The 21,098-nt window shown below is 42.5% G+C and overlaps 1 protein-coding gene across 1 annotated transcript in view; it reads right to left on the minus strand.

Moving 5' to 3' along the window:
- The window catches only part of LOC5575881 (irregular chiasm C-roughest protein), a 520,731-nt gene that overhangs the window by 100,091 nt on the left and 399,542 nt on the right, over window positions 1-21,098 (minus strand). Inside the window, 1 exon segment of the mRNA XM_021847997.1 lies at window positions 8,265-8,795. Within this exon segment, the coding sequence (XP_021703689.1) occupies window positions 8,265-8,576 (312 nt within the window). The 5' untranslated portion in view covers window positions 8,577-8,795.

Consider the following 21,098-nt stretch of genomic DNA (forward strand, 5'->3'; position numbering starts at 1 on the left):
ACTACGGACAGAGATTTATTCTCGACGGGAAATGATAAAAGGTTGTAAAGTAGATGCGCACTGTTCGGTAGTTTGTATTTGACTAACTGGCACTGGTTTTCATATCGCAATATATGATAAATTGAGTCCAAAAGGAAAACTGATAAAAGGCCTATCCGAAGATCGGAATCGCTTTTCTCTCGCTAGCAGAGTGCTAGTGATAAGGAAGAATGATTGATAATAATGCACTTATAGTAAGAACAAATGAGATAGGTATTGATACTGATAATTTTAGAACAGTGAGTATGTGAGAGTATATGAGAGTAAGGGATACTTATGCTCAGGGGATATGATACTCAGATTACCGTTTGTATTTCTTTGTGTTTTTCTAAAGTTTTTTGTTCGAAACAAATACAGTTAATAGGGTCCTAAAGCCCTGTCCTAATTATAGTACCAAACGGTTAAGGTTAGGCCATAAACACATGTTTACTCAATTTTTGAATGCTTTTGGTTTCGTTCACGGACAAAAAATATGTTTTTCTGAATTTTGAAATTTTGTCACACCCCTTGGTTTAAACTCAAATTTTGGGTGCATTTTGTTTTCCGTGTCCCTTCCGAAATGTCAAATAGGAACAACCCCAGTGTTAAAAAGATGAGCCCATGTGGCGTTTTTGCCGGCTCAGTGAATGTCAAACATGATCTAAAGTGTCAAGGTTCAAATTTGAACCAATTTTAAAAATTAAATTTCAAATGTGATATAACCGTTAGGCTGATACAAATATTAATTTTCTTTTATGTCACCCCCCCCCCCCTTCAAAAATCCGAAAATTTTGAAGGGGAGAAAAAAAAATCATCATTTTTTGACATCATTTAGGTTTTTTTCAATTTTTAAAGTAAAAAACAAGTAAAATAATGATCCAGAGGACGATTGAAAAAGTTTAACAACTATCATTAAAAATAATAATTTCGAAAAAATAACTTTTTTATTCATTTATATTTTTTTGTTCCTTATTTATTTTTATCCCCCCCCCTCGTACCTTCCAATTGGTCTCGGACATAAAAGAAATTTAATATTTGTATCAGCCTTATTTAAACAGAAAAAAATCCCAAAATGGTTCCAAGAACATGCTCTTTCGTTTTATTAAATTAAAACAAGATTTCATTAAAAATTTTAGGACCCTATTGCTCAAATTTTCTTCTAGGTAATACTCCAAAGATTTCTATAGGAGCTCATTTAGTGATGGTTTGCAAATTTCGTGTGGATTTTTTTAAAAAAGCCTCCAAAATTTTAGCCTGTATTGAGTTTTATTGAGATATTCTGAATTTTTTGGTTGGTTTGTCAGTGATTAAAAAATTACAAATTATTCGTTTTTAAAAACCAATTAAATAAGTGATTTCAAAATATTTTTGTCAGATTCAAATTCACGTTATTTTCTTTCAAATATTTAAATGAAAATATTTAGAACTATCGACTTTAGTCGCTTTGTAGAATTTCAATGAGCAATAAAAAAACGACCCTAAAACATTTAAACAAGAATCATGAGAAAACAAATAGTTTTTAGAATTATTTTACAATTTTCAAAATATATAATGTATGATTTGAAAAAATGTTTTCAGTATTTATGGTATGATGCATTAGGGCTGTTCGAAATTTAAAAAAAAGTTATAAAATCTATTCGCCCATATCTTTATTGCCATCCTTACTATAAATTTAACCCTTAAGTTTGAAGAATGAGTTTTCACTATAAGATGAAAAATGTGTACTCACATTACAGTACTAACGTGTTTGGATCATTTTTCAAAATTTTGCCATAATAATTCCCATATAAACCTATATTTCTATGGGCCATCTTTAAATCATCACCAAATATGCTGAAAATTTCACAGAACGCTATTTTTATGGTAAAAATAATAAGGAAGATATGGGAAAATGGATTTTCAAACATTTTAAAATGTTGTACCGCCCTAATGATGAATTTATTACCAGGAATTGATTATAAATTTCTATGAATTCAAAAGTGCTCTGCGGGCCACATTCTGAGACTTCTAGGGCCACATACAGCCCGCAGGCCGTAGGATGAGCACCACTGTGCTAAAGTGATAACTGAAGAAATTGGTTCAATTGAGAAATATATGATTTCAGGGAGTAAACCCTGTGGAATTTATTGGAGATTGTTAAAAGTGTTGGCGTGCTTATTTATTTCCTGGCGCAAATTCTGGAGAAATTCATCTAAGGAACCTTGAAAAAAATACTAGAAGAATTTCTGAACAAGGTTTTTGAGAATTGATAGTTCGAGATAGTACTTTGAGAAATTCCGGAATATGTAGCCTGTAAAATACTCACGTAAAAGCTTCTTAAGGTTTATCCGGAGCCCCTAGAATTTTGCACAAATATCTACTGCAATCGGATAGTCGGTGATAATTTGGAACAATAATACATTTAATAATACATTCTATTGATATTTAAGGAAAACAGCTTGTTTTTTTAGTCAAGGATACGTCTTCTTCTTCATTGTCTGGCGTTACGTCCAAACTGGGATAGAGCCTGGTTGTCCGCTCAGTGCTATTATGAGCATTTCTACAGTTATGAACTAGAAGTTTTCTTTAATTTTAACATTAGCACGATATTTGTGGAGCCCTTTTGTAGTTCATAAGCATAAATTGGGTCATAAAATTTTTAATGAAATCTATTTTTTTTTAAACACAAAAAAGCATGTTACTGCAACTACTTGAGCAATTTTTCCCGCTCAAGTAACGGCTGTATCATGTATAAATTTTAATTAAAAATTGGGTCCATAAATGAACCTTGACACTTTTGATCATATTTGACGTTTGATTAGTCGACACAGGGGTTTTAGTTTTAACACTGGGGTTGTTCCTATCTGACACTTCGAAAGGGACACGGAAAACAAAATATGCCCAAATTTTGAGTTTAAGTCAAGGGGTGTGACAAAAACCCTAAAAAAAATGTTTTTTTTTTTGGATTTAACCCAACGGAAAAAATTAGAAAATTAAGTAAACATGTGTTTTTTAACCTGAACTGAATCATTTGGCACTAAAATTGGGACAGGGCTTTAGGACCCTATTGTAGCTTGGGTAGGGGAGCGGGCCATTTGGCATAAGGTCATTTGGCATAACGCCATTTGGCATAAAGGACATTTGGCATAATTTTCAACTAAGTGAAAGATGAGGGTCGTTTGGCATAATTTCAATATATTTTCTGTACATACTCAAATTAAAGAATTTAGCATTTTATTACCGTTTTATTTTAGTAACAGCTGAATCTGTTTTATAATAATTTATTTATACTTTTCTTCGGCAAGCCGCCGAAGAAGCACAATAAATGCGGTATGAATCCATCAGAAGATTCCGGTTAAATTATACCACTGAATTCAATCGGACTGTATAGTTTGTAGTTGTATTTTATACGACTTTTGTTGACTTCCAACCCGATGATCTCGCTTACGAATATACGAAATACCGGTAATATGATGAATTTCTTTCAGAAGCTTCCAAGTTGATCGAAAACAACTGAAAAACGATGTAGTTTTTCTTTATATATAAATACACGTTTTACCTTTGATTTGATGTGCTCAGGTAGCCATGACTTTTGTGAATTGAGCATGTGTGAATATTCAATAAATATGGATTTATCTCATATCGTCTATTAGTAAAAATGATTTTAACACTTCAGTCGTCGCACTGTTGTATTTTGCATAACACTGCTGAAAAAACTCGCTTTTCGTTCACAACAGCAGCGCGGTGGTTCTGACGGTGGCAAACCGCGCGACGACTGGAAGGTTAAACAAGATGGAAAAATGTCATCTTCTCCTAATTTTGATCAGAGGTACTCGACTGAAAAATCATTAGGTGGGAAGATTTATTTTCTGCAGGTGCTCATAATTGAGAAACAAGGCATACAAAATATTAAATTTTAAGATGAAAAACTCAAATACCCCTTTGGTATTATTTTAACAAGGGCCAAGTTAGAATGTTAGAAAAAAAAAAAACTAAAACTTCCTATATCACATCACAAGCCGCACTATAATTGAACACACACTACCATTGGACAAGCCACCGTAGCAGATTATTCCGAAATTTTCGTACATACTACACTGAGCCTACTTCTCATGTCGATGTTATATGGTAGGCATATAATTTTGCACTAGGGTAGAAGCACCGGTTTTGGCCATACGCCAGTTGTAGTCATAGTGGATTATACACCGTTTTACATAGCCAATCAGCATGAAACCTTTTGTGTGCAGTAGATCACATTCATATGATAGAGCTACATTCATTTACTTGTCCAAATTGATTCAAAACATAAGAAAAACAATTACTTTTCCTTATAATTTTAACTCCCATACACCGAATTTGGCCAGTGCACTCCTAATTTGGCCACTCTCATGAGAAATCAATGCAATTGGCCAATTTAGGAACCGAAGTTAAATCTCTGGCCGAAACTGGTTCCGTTGGCCTATATTGACCAACGGGATTTTCAAAGCAAAAACATGGTTTTGGCTCAGTTTTGATATTTTACACATATAATATGGATTGAAAGCTTGCATTTCACATGTTTGTTGATAAATACGGCTTCCCATTCAGTTTTAATTGACATTTTCTCTTAGGCTGGCCAAAACCGGTGCTTTTACCCTATTAGAAATTCATATAAGATTTATCGAAGACCGAAATCATCGATTATATGTTATATGCAATGCATATAGTGTGCTCTTTTAGCTGGCATGTAATCATTATATGAGATGACTACGATACCTATCAGCGTAGAGCGGTTGAGGAACTTATATCTCGCGTTCAGTATCATAAGGGCGTAACTGCAGTGATCGATTTCTCTTCATCGATTTTCTCTTTAGCTAATTGCTTGGCCGGGTGATTGTTTTCAACTGCTATTTTTGACTCAGTAGAAAGTATTCACCGTCCTTCATCGTACTGAACCGTAAAATGTTTAAAAAATCGAATGAATTTCGTGTAATAATGTAAAGAGAAAATCGATGAAGAGAAATCGATCACTGCAGATACGCCTGTATGATACTCAACGCGAGATATGTATATGCTTTTACAATGGAAATCAAAGAGCAAAATTATTTTGTCGTAAGTGGAATCCTTATTCTTTTTATTTTATTCCTAATATGATTTATGTTTGGGGGGGCTTACCTGGAATGTAATAATAATATAATCAAAACAGATTTAAGAGTTGAAAGTGTACCAAACTTATATTTACTTATTCCATTATATAATATATAATCAAGATTAGTATAGGTCCTCTTTTTGATTTAATTAAATCTTAAACTTATTATGAAAGCTTGATTCACAATGTACTTTTTGCATGATGGAAATTTTTCCAATGGCTTTTGGTGTACTGTCTGTTATGTTTGTTGTCGAATGGATGTTCTATAAAAGGAAAGATTTTTTAATAATTAAGGGTTAGTTACCAAGAGTAAAAAACATGAAATAGAGAAATAAGATATATTCGCGGATTTATGCTTCACTGCGTTCCTTTCGGTAGTTTGTTGACTCCAGATTGATGGATCTAATCTATGGAATAAGATTTAATCATTTCAGATTATTATAATCTTAGTTAAAGTGGTTTCCTAACCAAGAAATCAAATTTAAAACATGACTTGAGCGTTGATGTGACTGTTCTATTTCACAACATTGCCTAAAATGCAAACACAAATCTACCTACATGACAATCATCCATATAGGATGTACAATTTTAAGAAGCCAGTGTAAGTTATATGCTATGCTCATAACTCCACATGTACTGCATATCAGACGTGCATATAACGTCAACCAGAACGTAGGTTTGTAACGATTTCAAGGCGATAGTTGCATCCTAACTGTTTTACATATGAAAAGCATTGGATGAAATTTGAAACGAATATGTCGAGCGAATAATTGACCTTATTAGATTTTTCTAATAGAATAGCTTTATGGATTTATATTAGTGTAGGCATTGATCTTCGTGGATTCTCTGCAAGTCATTTAAATTCTCATATTTGTTATTTTTATAGAAATTTTTGCATAGCTTTATTTAAACTATTGTTAATCACATTAACCAAAATAACTACTATTTGGATTTTTTTTATATTACAAATGACAATCACATTACTACACATTATGTAAACTACGAAAAATACGTCAAATTTTCGTTTGTCGCGTTGTCGTATTTTGTATTTGTATAACATAGGTAAAAAAAAAACAATAACTTACGTGCATGTACCAGACGTTTCTCATCATAGGAGTCATCCATAAATTATGTCTATTCTTACAAAATTTCACAAAATATGTCTTATACAAAAAGCGAGACAGGGGTGAAGGGGATCGAAAAAGTCCCAATACAGCGTAACATATTTTATGTAGCATCCCATACAAAAATAAAATCAATTTAGATCTTTGATCACATTATGCGTTATTATTGTGAAGTTCAGAAAATAAAGTCGAGAAAAACCCTTCATGCAAAAGTGAACCATGGAGATGTCCAAGTAGAACTTTACCCTACCTATTGTTAATTCGGCCAATCATTAGAAAATGTTCGCCGAAGTTGATTTTCTCGGAATCTATGCCAGATACCCTACATCAGATTCTATGCCAGATACCCTACATCGGTAGTAGGGCGCGAATTAATGCACCTTTTTCAAAGTTGTGTATCTTGCATATTTTGAGAAAAATCTAACGCCGGTAAGAAACCGTTTCTATTTTTTTTACCACGCCTTTGAAGGAATGTCGCGCCGCTCTATGATTACGGTGTATAATATTCCTAATTTTTATTCCGTGCCTATATTCCTGCATAAAGGCCGGTTTGCTACTGACAAGAAAAGGAATCGCCTATGCGTGGAAAATTTCTCCCAAGAAATGGTCAAGAAAATGGCTTTTTTCTGATCGCAGTACGCAGTTGAGAAGAAATGTCACTTCAAAGGGGGCTCTCTGTAGGAAATTTCTTGACCCTTTCAGTCAAGGAATTTCTTTACTTTTCTTGAGCGAAACAGCATACTTAGCTTAAGAATCAAATAACCAGGAAGCAAAATTGAATCGCGTCGTTCCTTCAGGGCAAGGCCGCGTAAAGTTTTGGGGCAGTACCCCACTATTGAACATGGCAGCGGAGAAATAGCGATACATTATCCGTTCATTTTGTAGTTCAGATGTAAGTACCAAGATAGAGAAAAAGCTATGAATTCTGAAGAAAGAACCTACTTGTTTTATTTCGAAGCAGCACAAAGCCGGGTACTTGCTGTACGGCATTTCCATTCACATCCATTACGACCTCAAAGTTCTCCAGATTAATAGTTTGCTCCTCCATCTAGAAATTATTACTTTTCGACACGGATATGTGAGAAATTCGAACAATATATAACACTCGCGAATTTTATGTTTTCTTGTCAGCTGCGGACTACACTTTAGCGGCAAAAATGAAACAGGTTGAACAAAAAACAAACTTTGACAGCTTGTAACCAAACTGCACATGATGGCACGCACACCAACACACCGTTTGACAAATGAACCTGAAAACGTTTTTTTATTCTAGAGTCAGGTTAGCACTAACCCAGGTTCAAAAACGAAAACGACATTAGTGACGAATGTAATGTTATCGTTCGCCAAAAGAAAAAATCTTTGGCTTTGTGTTGAGACTCATTAGGTTTAAACCAAATCAAACCGTCGATAAATACAAGTTCTTAAGATATTGAATATATTTAGGAATGTGCTTAGAAAATCCATATTAATATTTCGAAGGATGATACTCTATGCCCTGGGATAAATATGCGCACATATGTAAGAACAGTGATGCCACCTTCACAGAATTATCTGTAATTACACAGATTTTTTCTTGTTCTAGCCTACAGATATCTGTGATCACAGATCACAGATTTTGAGATAATTTTTTTTTAAGATTTTAGGATATTACTTGCGTTAAGAACACGAATGATGAAGCAATGTCATTACTTAGTATATTTTTTTTCAAACTATTAAGTATTTTATATTCTTTTATAAACAATTATGTTTTTTTCCTACTTTAAGTAAAATTAGTTCAAATTAAAATTGATTGACACGCCAAAAACAGCCACAATACGTTTGCAAAGGTTCTTTTTGATCTGAAATGTAAAAAATGAATTTTTGCGCATCACAGATTTTTACCAAGATTTTTGGAGGTCGACTTAAGATAAAAAAGATTTGTTCAACCTAAAACACAGATGAGATTAAAAAAAAAGTGGCAACACTGTGTAAGAATCGATTATAAAAAAAGCAGGATTGCCTTCAGTTTTCCTCACCTGTAGCTGTCCTGATTTGTTTACCACCCGGCAAGGTAGGGTAACGCGCGACCCAACGACGGCCGTTTGATCCTGAGGCTCCATGGCAAAAGACTGCGGCAGTTTTTCCATGGTTCGATTGAAACTTTTGGCACCGTCCACTCCCATTCGTAGCAACAGAAACAGATAGAAGAAACGAAACGGAACGGTCGAATAAATTGCCAATGTGAAGCACTTCCGCCGTCGTCGCCTTCGTTTGCTCCACCTTTGGCAGCAGGAAGACTTTTTCTCCGAACGACAGTTTTTGGAACTGATTAAGTTTAGCTCTTTCATTTGGCTCACGTTACGCACACTGAATGGGGGTTGTATTTGATTTGGTAATGGACCATTTGTTACCGTTTCAGCCCGCTGGATTATGCTGTTAATGGAATCGACGAATGCAGCAAGACGACCATACTCGTTGTGGGATTGTGCATAGCTTGTGTTGGTTTTGGTAGATTTTGTTGTGGCTTGCTTTTTCTATTGGATTGTTTCGAATACGATGTCCATTTTCTGAAAGAAATAGAAATAAAAAGTAGTTTATAAAATTTGTTACGAACAAAAGCCAAACACTTTTTGGTTTCTTAAAATTCAGTAAATTGATTCGTAAGAAGGAAGGTCCAGATTGTGGTCCAGATTTTTCAGCTCAAATGTTGAACAATGAACAGCTCTGATTGTGCTTTCATCAACTGCCCTTAGGGGAAGCTGGTTCAAACTTCAAATTTGAGTTGAATCGCATTTTACGAAGATGTAACAAAGTTTTAGAACAAACTTGAAACTTATTTAAGTAGTCTACAACAGAAGTTTTCAGCCATTTTGGCACGGGAAGCATCTCTTAGAATAAAATTGTTGCGTGGAACTCCTCTTAATACACGGATCAACAAATCAACCCAACTTTGACTTCTTTTGACGCAATTCGGCTCTTCCGTTGGATAACCCAAATTTGGGTTAACTGGCATATAGCTATCATTAGGTAGTTTTTGTTTGACAACAGCGAAAAAAAAATTCAGTGCAAAAAAATCTACCCAGCGTTAGCTTTCGAAGTCTCCGTAGTGGGTTAAAACAACTTAAAGTTGGGTAAACTCACTTTAGTCAAGCCGTTATAACTTTTGAACTCGTGATTGGAAAAATCTCTCATAAATATATGTTAACCCTCTAATACCCAAATTTTTATTTTCGATTTAAATATTATTTTTGGTTATCTAAAATCGTTCTAAACACGTTCTGGGCAATTATTTATTTTTATTCGTGAATTTTTGAATTTTGGTTTTTGATTTTTATAATTTTTATTTTTGAACATCCCTAGCTTTTTTCATTTTTTCTTGAAGCCTTTTCTGGTTGTTGATTTTTGGCAATAATAAAAATTTAAATTTTTGCGGTACTTTTAAAAATATTAAATTTTAATTTTTTTTTCGGAGCGTATTTTATTTTCCGTGTAACTAACGGAAAAACAGATTTGAAATTATTTTGATACCACCAGGCTCTTCTTTTGTGATAGGTCGATCGTAGAAAAATATAAAAGGTATGATTTTTTATATTACACGTTAAATTAACCCCGGGCATTTATAGGTTATATAAGAATACAATTTTTCAAACAATTTTCAAAAATACAAAAAAGTTTCAAAAGTCATAAAAAACTTTTCTTATATGCGTGTTATGAGTCAAGGTTTAAGCCAAAAATAAAATAATTTTGATTTCCGAGTTACGAAAAAATACACAAAATTCCAAAGTGTACCCCGTCTAAAGGCGGGGTTGGGTATTAGAGGGTTAAAATTAAAGTTATATCTGACGTGCTGTGAAAATTTCATCCATATCGGTCCACAAATAACTGAGCCATGAGCTTCCAAAATTGATCATTTTATATGAAAAATCTAAAAAGTTGCAAATGTTTTGTCCAATACTGTACGAGCAATTCTTGCTGGAACAACGCTGCCATCAGCACCCATTGTTAGAATTCCAACTTTATGTCACAGATTGCTAGTTTCTTTTATCAAATTAGAGGGTGGAGGATTTTTTTTTTATTATCGGACAATTTGGGCCGAAGGTTCTCCGATTTGCATGAAATTTTCACCAGAGGTAGACTGCCTGTTGGGTACTCAAACTCTCAATACACTCAGGAGGGAAATCGTCACACTTACCTCGTGATCGAGCCACCAATAGCCGTGCACATCACAGCCACAAGCAGTCCGACGCAGACGAGATTGCCGACAACCGTGCACGTCACGGTCACCAGCGCAGGAAACACACCACCAGCAGCCGTGCACGCCACAGCCACCAACGGAATGCCGACAACCGCACACGTTGCGGTCACCAGCACAGGAACACTCCGACGAAGGACCACGGCCAGGATGCCGAAAATACGTTCACACTTCCAGCTTTGTGCCTCACACCTTCCAATTTCGGGTCGTGATCGCTTGCTCGCTAACGATAAATCACCAGGAGTGTAGCCTAATCGTGAAAACGACTCTATAATATTATCTTAGCAACTCCCGGCACACTCCTGTGAATCGTCGCATTAGCAATTTCGACCGAACAGCACCACCACAGCAGCTTCGCTTCACTGGAACAGCACCGCCGCACACCAATCGTTTGACGAACGAAGGAAAGAGGAACGCCGAACAAGACGCAACACGTTCACTGTCTTGCTCGACAACGCCGGCTCGGATGAGCGGCGCACACACACTCTTCGCGATGACTCGCCAACGCTGACCCGAAAGGGAGAGAGACACAGGCACACTCGTCCCCGTCTCGGCTCACGATCTCGTGGAAGCAGAGAAAAAGGAAAGGGAAAAAAATGCCAACCGATCGCCTCGTTGACCGGTCTGGCTCACTGTCACCACACTCTTCGGCTCTCGTTCAGAAAAGACTTTTACTTTTTGATGTTGTCGCGGGAATGGTTTTATTAAGACTGAATGCATATTGATTTTTCATTAAATTCATTTTATTTTCATTTTGGATTTTTGTACAAAATTATTTTACATGTTAAGGGTTTGACCCCGAAGGGGTCCTTCAACTTTGTTTGTAATGGTTTTTGTTTGGCTGGTTTGATTTTGTGGTGTTACCCTGGTTTTTCTTGGCCTTATGGGCTCTGGTAGTTTTTTTTTTTTTTTTATAAAAAGAAAATTTGATAACCTAACTAACTATTTACACTACAAAAAATTTGATAACCTAAGGGGGAACGAGGTCCCGGATGACCTGCTGGCCAGATTGGTGGCAACGAGCCCTGAATTTTTCAATCGAGTCACCAAAGCGCTCCTCTAAAGTTTTGATCTCGGCCAGACGGTGGACCTCGGTTGTCCTCGTTCTCGGAGGACTGTTGAGGATCATCCGGAGGAACTTATTTTGGGTCCTCTGGAGCCTCAGATGGTGGGTTTTAGCGCAACTCTCCCAGATTGGTACGCCATATTCAATTACTGGAAGAATGACCTGTTTGTAAACAGCAAGCTTGTTCCTCAAAGACAGAGTTGACTTCCGGTTGATGAGTGGATAAAGTGCTTTTAGCAAGATGTTGCTTTTGATGACCGTTTTGTCAACCTGCTGTCTGAAGAGGAGCTTGCTGTCTAACGTTAGCCCAAGGTAGTCGGCTGCATCAGACCATTCCACCGTTGATCCACCGAGGGTGATTTTACAATCCTCAGCCGGAACAAGTCTGGGGGATTTGGAATAGGGGAAGAGGATGACCTGGGTCTTCGCTGCGTTGATACAGATCTTCCAGCTGTTCAAATAATCTGACAAGACGTTCAGGCCTCTCTGGAGTCGAGATGTTAGTGCTCTCGTGAATCTGCCGCTGTAGACGACTGATGTGTCGTCAGCGAACAGTGACAGAGAGCCGCCTTCAGGGAGCTGAGGCATGTCCGAGGTGAACAGGTTGTATAGTAGGGGACCTAAAATACTGCCCTGTGGAACACCTGCGGGGATGTTGTGAGGGTCTGAGTTGACTCCATTAAGGGAAACCCTGAACGTCCTGTTAAACAGATAGTTTTTGATGATTTTCACCAAATAGGTGGGAAGATTGTATCGGTGCAGCTTGTACACCAGGCCGTCGTGCCAGACGTTGTCGAATGCTTTTTCAACATCGAGCAACGCCATGGCGGAGGATTTGGCAAGGGACTTGTTCCGCCTGAGGATGTTGGTTACTCGAGTCAGTTGGTGCACGGTTGAACGACCGCGTCGAAAGCCAAACTGTTCCTCGAGCAAGATGTTGTTTTGATCGGCTGCCGAAAGCAGCCGTCTGTTGATCGCTTTTTCAAAAAGCTTTGATAACCCTGAGAGAAGGCTGATGGGTCGATAGCTTTTGGGGGAGGAAGGATCCTTCCCAGGTTTCTTAATGGGGATGACTTTTGCTGACTTCCACGACGAGGGGAAGTAGCTAAGTCGAAGGCACTGATTGAAAATCAGTGCCAGATGTTGGTAGAACTGGAGACTCAATTGCTTGAGCTCCAAGTTCAGGATGTTGTCGAATCCTGGGGCCTTCATGTTTTTGGATGTTTTGAGATAGGCCAGCAACTCGTCAGCAGTGATCTCCAACTCCTCCGAGAAGTCGTTGGGAGATTGGTGTAGGTTAGCTGCGTGTTCGGAAACAGCAGCTTCGTGTGGGCTAGGAATGTCTAGCCCTAGATTGTGGGAGCTGACGAAATGCCGACCTATCTCAGCAGCCTTCTCCGCAGGGGTTATCAAGCGATCCTTAGAGTCGGTGTTGTCTAATGGGATCAACGGTGGAATAGGTCTGGGTTTGGATTTTAAAAGTTTGGTCATCTTCCAGAATGGTCTAGCACAATCTGGGAGAGAGCGGATCTTGTTGGAAAAATCATCGTTCCTGAGGTCCACCATTCTGGCCTTGATTATTTTGGATATGCGATTGACTTCGCTTTTCAACGCAGGCAGACCAGAGCGTTGGTACTGCCTGCGTTTGGTGTTCCTTAAACGAATGAGATCTTTGGTAACACGATCGATAAAAAGGGTGTTGCTCACCTGACCAGATGCTGGTACATGCTGTTCTCGGGCCACGGAGATGGCCTCTTCGACGCTCTGCAGATGCCGGTCGATGTCTTCAGCGGACGCCAGGGGAGCCTCGTACTGGATGTTAGCGTCGACACACCGCTGGAATTGGCCCCAGTCGACACGGTGGTAGTTGCGCCGGGTGACCCGATGCCGGTTGACCAGGGAACCAACTTCTGCCACCACCGGGTAGTGGTCCGAGCTCAGGTCCTGGTGAACGACCGGTTGGGAGATGTTGTCGGCCATGTTGGTCAGGAAGATATCAATGGTCGCATGGGCCCCGGACCGGCTCAGGCGGGTGGGTGAATCCGGGCTCAGGATGGTGTAGTGGCCTTCCTCCAGGTCTTGTTGTAGGATGAGGCCGTTCCTATTTCGCCGGAGGTTTCCCCAGGTCTCGTGCCTTGCGTTCAGGTCGCCAGCCAGGATGAACTGCCCCTGCCGCCGTGTCAGTTTGACGATGTCTTGCTTTAGGGCCGCCGATGTTCCGTCGTTGATGTTGGTTTGCTTCGGGCAGTACGCCGCGATGATCATAATTGGGCCGATGGAGGTTTCCACCCGAACACCTACGGCCTCGATGACTTGTAGTTGGAAGCTCGGCAGCAGGGTGCAGTTTACGTTCCTCCGCAGAGCAACCGCAACGCCTCCACCTTCGGATCCGCACCGGTCAAGCCGCACGAGCCGGAAGTCGGGGATGAAGATGTTAACTTCCGGCTTGAGGTGCGTCTCCGTGATCACGGCTATGTCGATGCCTTCCTGGTCCAGGAAGGCGGACAACTCTCGGTTTTTGCTCCGGAGGGAGCAAGCGTTCCAATTGAGGATTTTGGTGGTGGCCTCACGGGCCATATTTGGCGAGGAAGGCGAATACCACCGAGTTGGCGGCGTTGATCTGCTCCGACTTGGAACGGCAGGCGCGCAGCCGTTGGAACAAGTCCCTGGTGTACTCCAACATTTGCTCCGGAGTATACAGGGAGCCGTCGTCGGAGGGAGGAGTGCCGGGGGCACTGCGTCCAGGATTCCCCCATCCAGGAGGGGGCGCATTCTGCACCGGTGGGGCGGCGGCGGCGGCCGCGAGGCGATGCTGAACGGAAGGGGCTGGTTGGCGGGATGCCTGCCGGTGGGTTGGTGGAAGCGGTGGCAGATTGGGCACTTGGTAGCGGGGCGTCGGGAAGTGCTCCTCAGTCAGCGGTGGGGGTGGTTGGCGCTGGCGTTGCCGTCCCAGCTTCTTGGCGGACGCTTGCTGGCGGATTGCCAGAAACTCCGCACGTTTGGGGCAGTTGCGGCTGCTGCCCTCGTGGTTTGCACCGCAGTTGGCGCATTTCGATTCGGTGTCCTCCATCGGCTGGCAGGTCGAAGTGGCGTGCGCACCGGCACATTTGCCACAGCGGGGCTTCATATGGCAATTCCTGGTCCCGTGGCCGAACGCGAGGCAGTTGCCACACTGCGTCACGTCTCGTTTTTTCGGGCGGTAGCGCTCCCATTCCACCACGATGTGGAAGAGCGCTCTCACTCTTGTCAGGCCCGCCATGGTGGTAGACCCCTTCTCCAAATGGGCCAGGTAGAGCTGGTCCCGGTGTCGTCCTCCTTGTGCTCGCCGGATGGGGAACACACTCGTCGGCTTGAGTCCAGCCGCCTTCATTTCATCGATGATGGCCTCCGGGGTGAACTCCGGCAGCCCTCGGACGAGTACTTTGAACGGCTTGCTACCGGGGGCATCGTGGGTGTAGAATTCCACCCCTTTTGCCTTCAGCAGCTTGCCGGCCTTGTCGTAATCGGCGCCGGAGGCGCACATGATCTTAGTGCCGGTATGGCACAGCTTGAACAGCGGCCGGATGTTGTTGGCCGCTAGCTCGGATCGCAGCGCCGAGAGGTCCTTCGACGCCGTGAAGAGGGGGGGAACCTTCGCGCCCGGGGGGGCTTGGTCCACAGGCAGGGAGGCAAACTTGTTATTTGCCAGCAACCTGCTGTATGCCGCCGGGTTGGCATCTTCATTCCTGGCTCGTTTTGGCGCGCTGGTCTGCCCGCTGTCGGCCAGCGGGGCGGGGATCGAGGCGGAGTCCGCCTTTTGCTTTCTATTGCGACCCATCGCTATGGGCCGCGGTTGCTCTGCTTCGACTAGCAGAGATGCTTTCTGGCTAGCCACCCCTAGGAGGTAGGTTAGCGCCGGAGAGCAGTCGCGGGAGCGGGAAATCGCGAAAAAAGAGTGCACTTCGCACACGCACGGAAGAGAATTCGAACTTGTCTCGCAACTCAAAAAGACACGCAACCGTTCACAACGGCAGTTCGATTCGGAATGAATGCATATTGAAACAATGAATGTGCTTATATATTTTTCTCTACAGCTGTAACAGCCAACCAAGTTGAAGCCCAAGCTCCACCCATTCGATGCACAAGTTGGTGGAAACCGTCTCGTTGCGTTATTCGCTGGTATAAGATGGGCTGGTTTGGATGGATTGCTTGCATAGCTTATTCTGCACGCGTAGGGCGCGTACATACTCCCGCCGGTTGGAATGCAATTCCAAAAGCGGAAATCCTCTGCTCGTCGTTATCGATGATGGGTAAGGGCGCTAACTTTCGGACGGAACGTCGAAACACACCCACGGCAGTCTTCACGTCGGCGACTCGGATCACTTTGTCTTTCCCCGGGTAAAGTGCAACGATTTTTCCCAGCCTCCAAGATTGAACCGGTAAATTGTCCTCCATCAGTAGTACAATGGTACCCATTTTCACATTAACTTCACTTTTCGTCCATTTTGCCCTTGATTGAAGCGATGACAAATAGTCTCTTGACCACTTAGCCCAAAACTGTTCACGCAAATGGTTCATATACTGATGACGGGATAAACGGTTCACTGGTATTCCGGTATACGATGGCTTCACAATCGGCTCCAATGGTCTTCCAATCATCAAATGAGCAGGAGTTATTGGAAGTGGATCGTTTGGGTCGTCAGACATTGAATACAACGGCCTCGAGTTCACAACGGCTTCAATGTGAGTTAGAACCGTTCCAAACTCCTCAAACGTCAAAATCGCGTTTCCCAAAGTTCGATGTAGGTGGGACTTGATAACCTTGACACCTGCTTCCCATAAACCCCCAAAGTTTGGGGATCTTGGCGGAATGAATTCCCACTCTATGTCACGTTTGAGCAGGAAATCGTCGATCTTTGCCTTCTCGGTTTCATCACGGAACATCAAGAACAGCTGGTGGAGCTCCTTGGATGCGCCGACAAAATTGGTCGCGTTATCTGACATCATTTTGCGCACCAGTCCACGTCGGTTGACAAAACGATCTAAGGCTGAAAGGAAAGCTTCGGTTGTCAAATCCGAAACTAACTCGAGGTGGATAGATTTCGTCGCAAGGCACACAAAAAGAGCGATGTATGCCTTGATTTGCTTCGGCTTGTATCTGCCTTCTTTCACTGTTACCGGACCGGCGTAATCTACACCGGTGAATTCGAACGCTGCTGCTGAATTCACACGTTCTTCCGGTAGATTTCCCATTAAAGGTTGAACATCTCGTGGCTTAGTCCGGAAGCATTTTACGCAACTGCGTGTCACCTTTCGAATGGCGGACCGAGCGTTGACCAGCCAATACTTCTGCCTTATTGCTGCCAGTAGACCGGATGGTCCTTCATGAAGTCTGTCCTCGTGGTACTGACGAATCAGCATCTCGGTCACTCGATGATCTTTTGGAAGTAACAACTGGTGCTTGGCGTCAAATGGTAACTTGGAGTTCTGTAGACGCCCGCCAACGCGCAAGAAACCTTCTTCATCCAAAAATGGTTGCAGATTCGCAAGCTGTTTCGGCAATTCCTTGCGCTGAACACACTGGATCTCTTGCCTTAACTCACTTTTCTGCAAAACTCTCACTATATACTGCATTGCCTTTCGCATATCGTGCACGGAAACGTAACGGAAATTGATGCGGTCCTCCTTTTTCACACGTACCAGTCGAGTAAATCGCACCACTTGTGCCAGTACACGTTGCAGTTTGAAAAACGTGCCACATCGGTCGAACACTGGCTCTTCTTCTACCTCGTTTGCTGGATTACACACTTGCACTTCCTTCATTTCCGGTAATTCTTCATCCTTGATCGCTGGAGTCTCCTGGATCTCGTAATCGTCAGCTTGCAGAAATAGTGGGCCGTTCCACCAAATTTCGGAACAACTCAACACTCTTGGGTAACATCCTCTGGACACCAGGTCTGCCGGATTACTCTCCGACCTGACATATTTCCACTCATAGTCACTGGTCAGTTTGTTGATCTCTGTTACTCGGTTTCTGACGTAGATTTGAAGTTGTTCGGGACTCTTCTTTATCCATGCCAGAACAATCTGGCTATCAGACCACAATCGGATATCGTCGACTTCGAGTTTCAATATAGGCAACACTACGCTGATTAGTCTGGCCAGAACGACAGCGGCACACAACTCCAGTCTGGGCATGGTGAGACGACGCAATGGAGCAATCCTAGATTTACTGCACAACAATCTAACAGAGACTTCTCCATTCTCTTGGACACAGCGCAGATAAAGACATGCACCGTAGGCAGTACCTGAGGCATCACAAAAACCGTGGATCTCAATACGATGCGCTCCAGGAATCACAACACATCTCGGCACTTGAATCTCGTTGAGCTGCACAAGTGACTGATAAAAGGTCATCCACCTATTTAACAACTCGTTCTCAAGTTTCTCGTCCCAGTCCAAACCATCTGCCCATAGCTGCTGCATGATAGACTTGGCCAACACAATTACCGGCGATATCAGGCCGAGAGGGTCGAAAAGCCTTGCTATTTGAGAGAGGACATTCCTTTTCGTTACCTGCTCGTCGGGTTGTATCGATTCCGGACTTCTCCAGAACAAAAACTTATCACTTTTGGGATTCCACAAAACACCAAGGGCTCGAATAGTTTCGTTGGCACCAGACTCCTCAATACGAACTAGCTTCTCTCGATCCTCATCCGGAATTCCTTCAAGCACCTCATCATCGTTTGAACACCACTTTCGGACGGGGAATTTGCCTTTCATCAGAAGATCCGCAATATCGCATCGCAGCTGCCTTGTGGATTCCAATGTTGAAGAGCCACTCAGAATGTCATCCATATAACAATCTTCTAGTATGACCTCTGCAGCTTCAGGAAAATTGGTCATTTCGTCTCTCGCTAGTTGAATCATGGACCTCACTGCAAGGAAGGATGCTGGTGCCGTCCCGTAGGTCACTGTCGATAACTCCATTACTCGTATCGGTTCCGTAGGATTGTCACGCCAGAAGATGCGCTGGTAGTGCGTCTGGCTTGGATCGATCTTCACTTGCCTATACATTTTCTCAACGTCTGCTGAAAATGCATAGAGATGCTTTCGGAATCGCAGTACGATGGAAAATAGATCACTCTGGATTTTGGGGCCAATCATCAACACATCGTTAAGGGATAGCCCGTTAGACTTCGCCTTGCCATCGAACACAACACGTAACTTTGTGCTGGAACTCGAAGGTTTGAGTACAGCATGATGTGGAAAATAATAATTCTGTTGAGAAGGGTGATCATCTTCCTCACGAATCTCATGGCAATGACCAAGACCTTCGTATTCCTTCATGAAAGCTTGGTACATCTGCTTCGTCTCTGGTTGGTTGGCTAGACGCTTCTCGCTTGCTAGAAATCTCTTCATTGTTAATGGTCGAGAGTTTCCTAGCTGATTGACAGACTCGCGGAACGGTAGCTGAACCACGAATCGGCCATCCACATCTCGTCGATACGTTTTACGGAAATGATCTTCAATCTCCTGCTCTTCACTCGTTGGCACTTTCACTTCTGGAAGTTCTTCTTGCTCAAAAAATCTCTGGATACTTTTCAGTAACGGGTCCTCACTTGTGGCACACAACACGTTAACAGCCTCATCGCCGGACTCCTCAAACGCACCGGCGATAACCCATCCAAACTGGGTCTCATAAAGTGAAGGTAGTTCTTCCGAAAGTTTCAGTTGTGCTTGCTTCAGGATACGGAAAAATAGCTCGGCACCAATCAACAAATCCACATCTCTAGGTTCGTTGAAATTGGGATCGGCCAACACAATGCCAGTCGGAAATTTCCACTCAGAAACGTTTACCGGAACGGATGGGATCCGTCCAGTCACCTTCGTTGTCACTAAACAGTCCAAGTCTCCTTCAAAGTTGGCGTAGTCGGAAAATAGCTTCAGAATCACACGATGGCGGATTTGAGATTTGGCACCACCTACTCCTACAACTGGTACATTGGCGGGGTACTTAGGCAGCCCTAGCAGTTTAACAGCAGCCTCGGATACTAGGTTGACCTGGGACCCAGAATCGAGAAGGGCACGCAGCTTGAACACCTTTCCACTCTTTGAAGCTACGTTCACCAACGCCGTCATCAGGAACACATGCTTTGCTCGACGCTGAACACTGGAACACGCTGTAGACACAGGTTCCTCGGGAACAGCAGACGCTACTGCCGTCTTCACTTCTGGTTGCTGAGACGATACATTCAAATTCTGCGGAATCGGTACAGGTTGGGGCACTTGCTCGAAATGCAGCATGGAATGATGCCTTTTGGAACACTTCGAGCATGACTTATCCGAAGGACAAGCCTTGATTTGATGGCCTTTCCGGAGACAGTTGAAACACAGCCCGGATTGCTTCACTTTGGTAACACGCTGATCAACACTCATACTCAAGAAGGACGGACACTTATAGTTGCAGTGCTGGCCTTGGCATATCTCACACATGTTCTCCACTGGAGTCGAAGTTGCAGGATGGGACGATCTAGGCGAAAAGCTGGTCTTCGCCATCACAGGTGGTTTGGCGATAACTTTGGAAGAAGGCATCTTGTCGATTTCACACCTCTCAAGGACTTGGCAGTAACTTCTGAGGAACTTCATGGTCTCGTCAAGGTCAGGCAGTTCTCCATGATCCATGGTTAGCTCCCACTGCTTCCGCGTTTCACCATCAAGACACATGGACAAAATCTTCACCACTATCAAGCCAGCTGTTCCGCTGACTTCTTGTTCCAAAAACCGCAATCCTTCCACATGACGATTGCAGGTATCGACGAGGTCTCTCAGCTCCTTGTAGCTCTGCTTGGCAATCGGTTTCATCGACAACAGCCCGGAAATATGGGTGTCGATAATCACTCGTGGGTTCTCGAAACGATCTTCCAGCAACTGCCATGCTTGCTCGTAATTGTTGTTGTTGATGATCTTCGCATCAAGAATGCCGGAAGCTTCACCAATCAACGCTTTATCCAGGTACTGCAGCTTGGTTGCGTCGGAGTCACCACATTTTCCAACCAAATCGTTGAAAAGGGCTTTGAATTTCGGCCAACCTTCGTACTTCCCATCAAAAGTTGGGATTGGGGTTCTGAGAGGTTGCTGCGTCACAATCACTTGGGGAACTCGATTGTTGGCGGGTTCGGCACGGAAGTAATCCACTAGCTGATTAAGCTTCACTAGCGCGTCAGTATGCAGCTCATCAAACTCCTCTAGCTTCTCATCTTGTTCTGCTACGCTCACATTCGGACACTGAGCCATGATCGAATCATGCTTCGCCGAATACTCCGAATAATGCAACTCCAACTTCTTCTCAAAAGCTTTCAACTGGGAGGCACTCGTCGTTTCGGGATGCTCGATAGCTTCGTTCAGCTTCTGAACGATCGTCGTCACACGCGCTTTCACTTGTCCACGCTGGTGGATCAACTGCTTCAGGTTTTCCATGGTCACACTATCACTGTTTCACACTTTCACAGGGCTATTTCGCTTCTATCACTTCACTTTAGTTCATTCACAGAGGGCTCTTACTTTTCACTA

The sequence above is a fragment of the Aedes aegypti genome, chromosome 1 (assembly GCF_002204515.2).
Source record: "Aedes aegypti strain LVP_AGWG chromosome 1, AaegL5.0 Primary Assembly, whole genome shotgun sequence".
Lineage (NCBI taxonomy): Eukaryota > Metazoa > Arthropoda > Insecta > Diptera > Culicidae > Aedes > Aedes aegypti.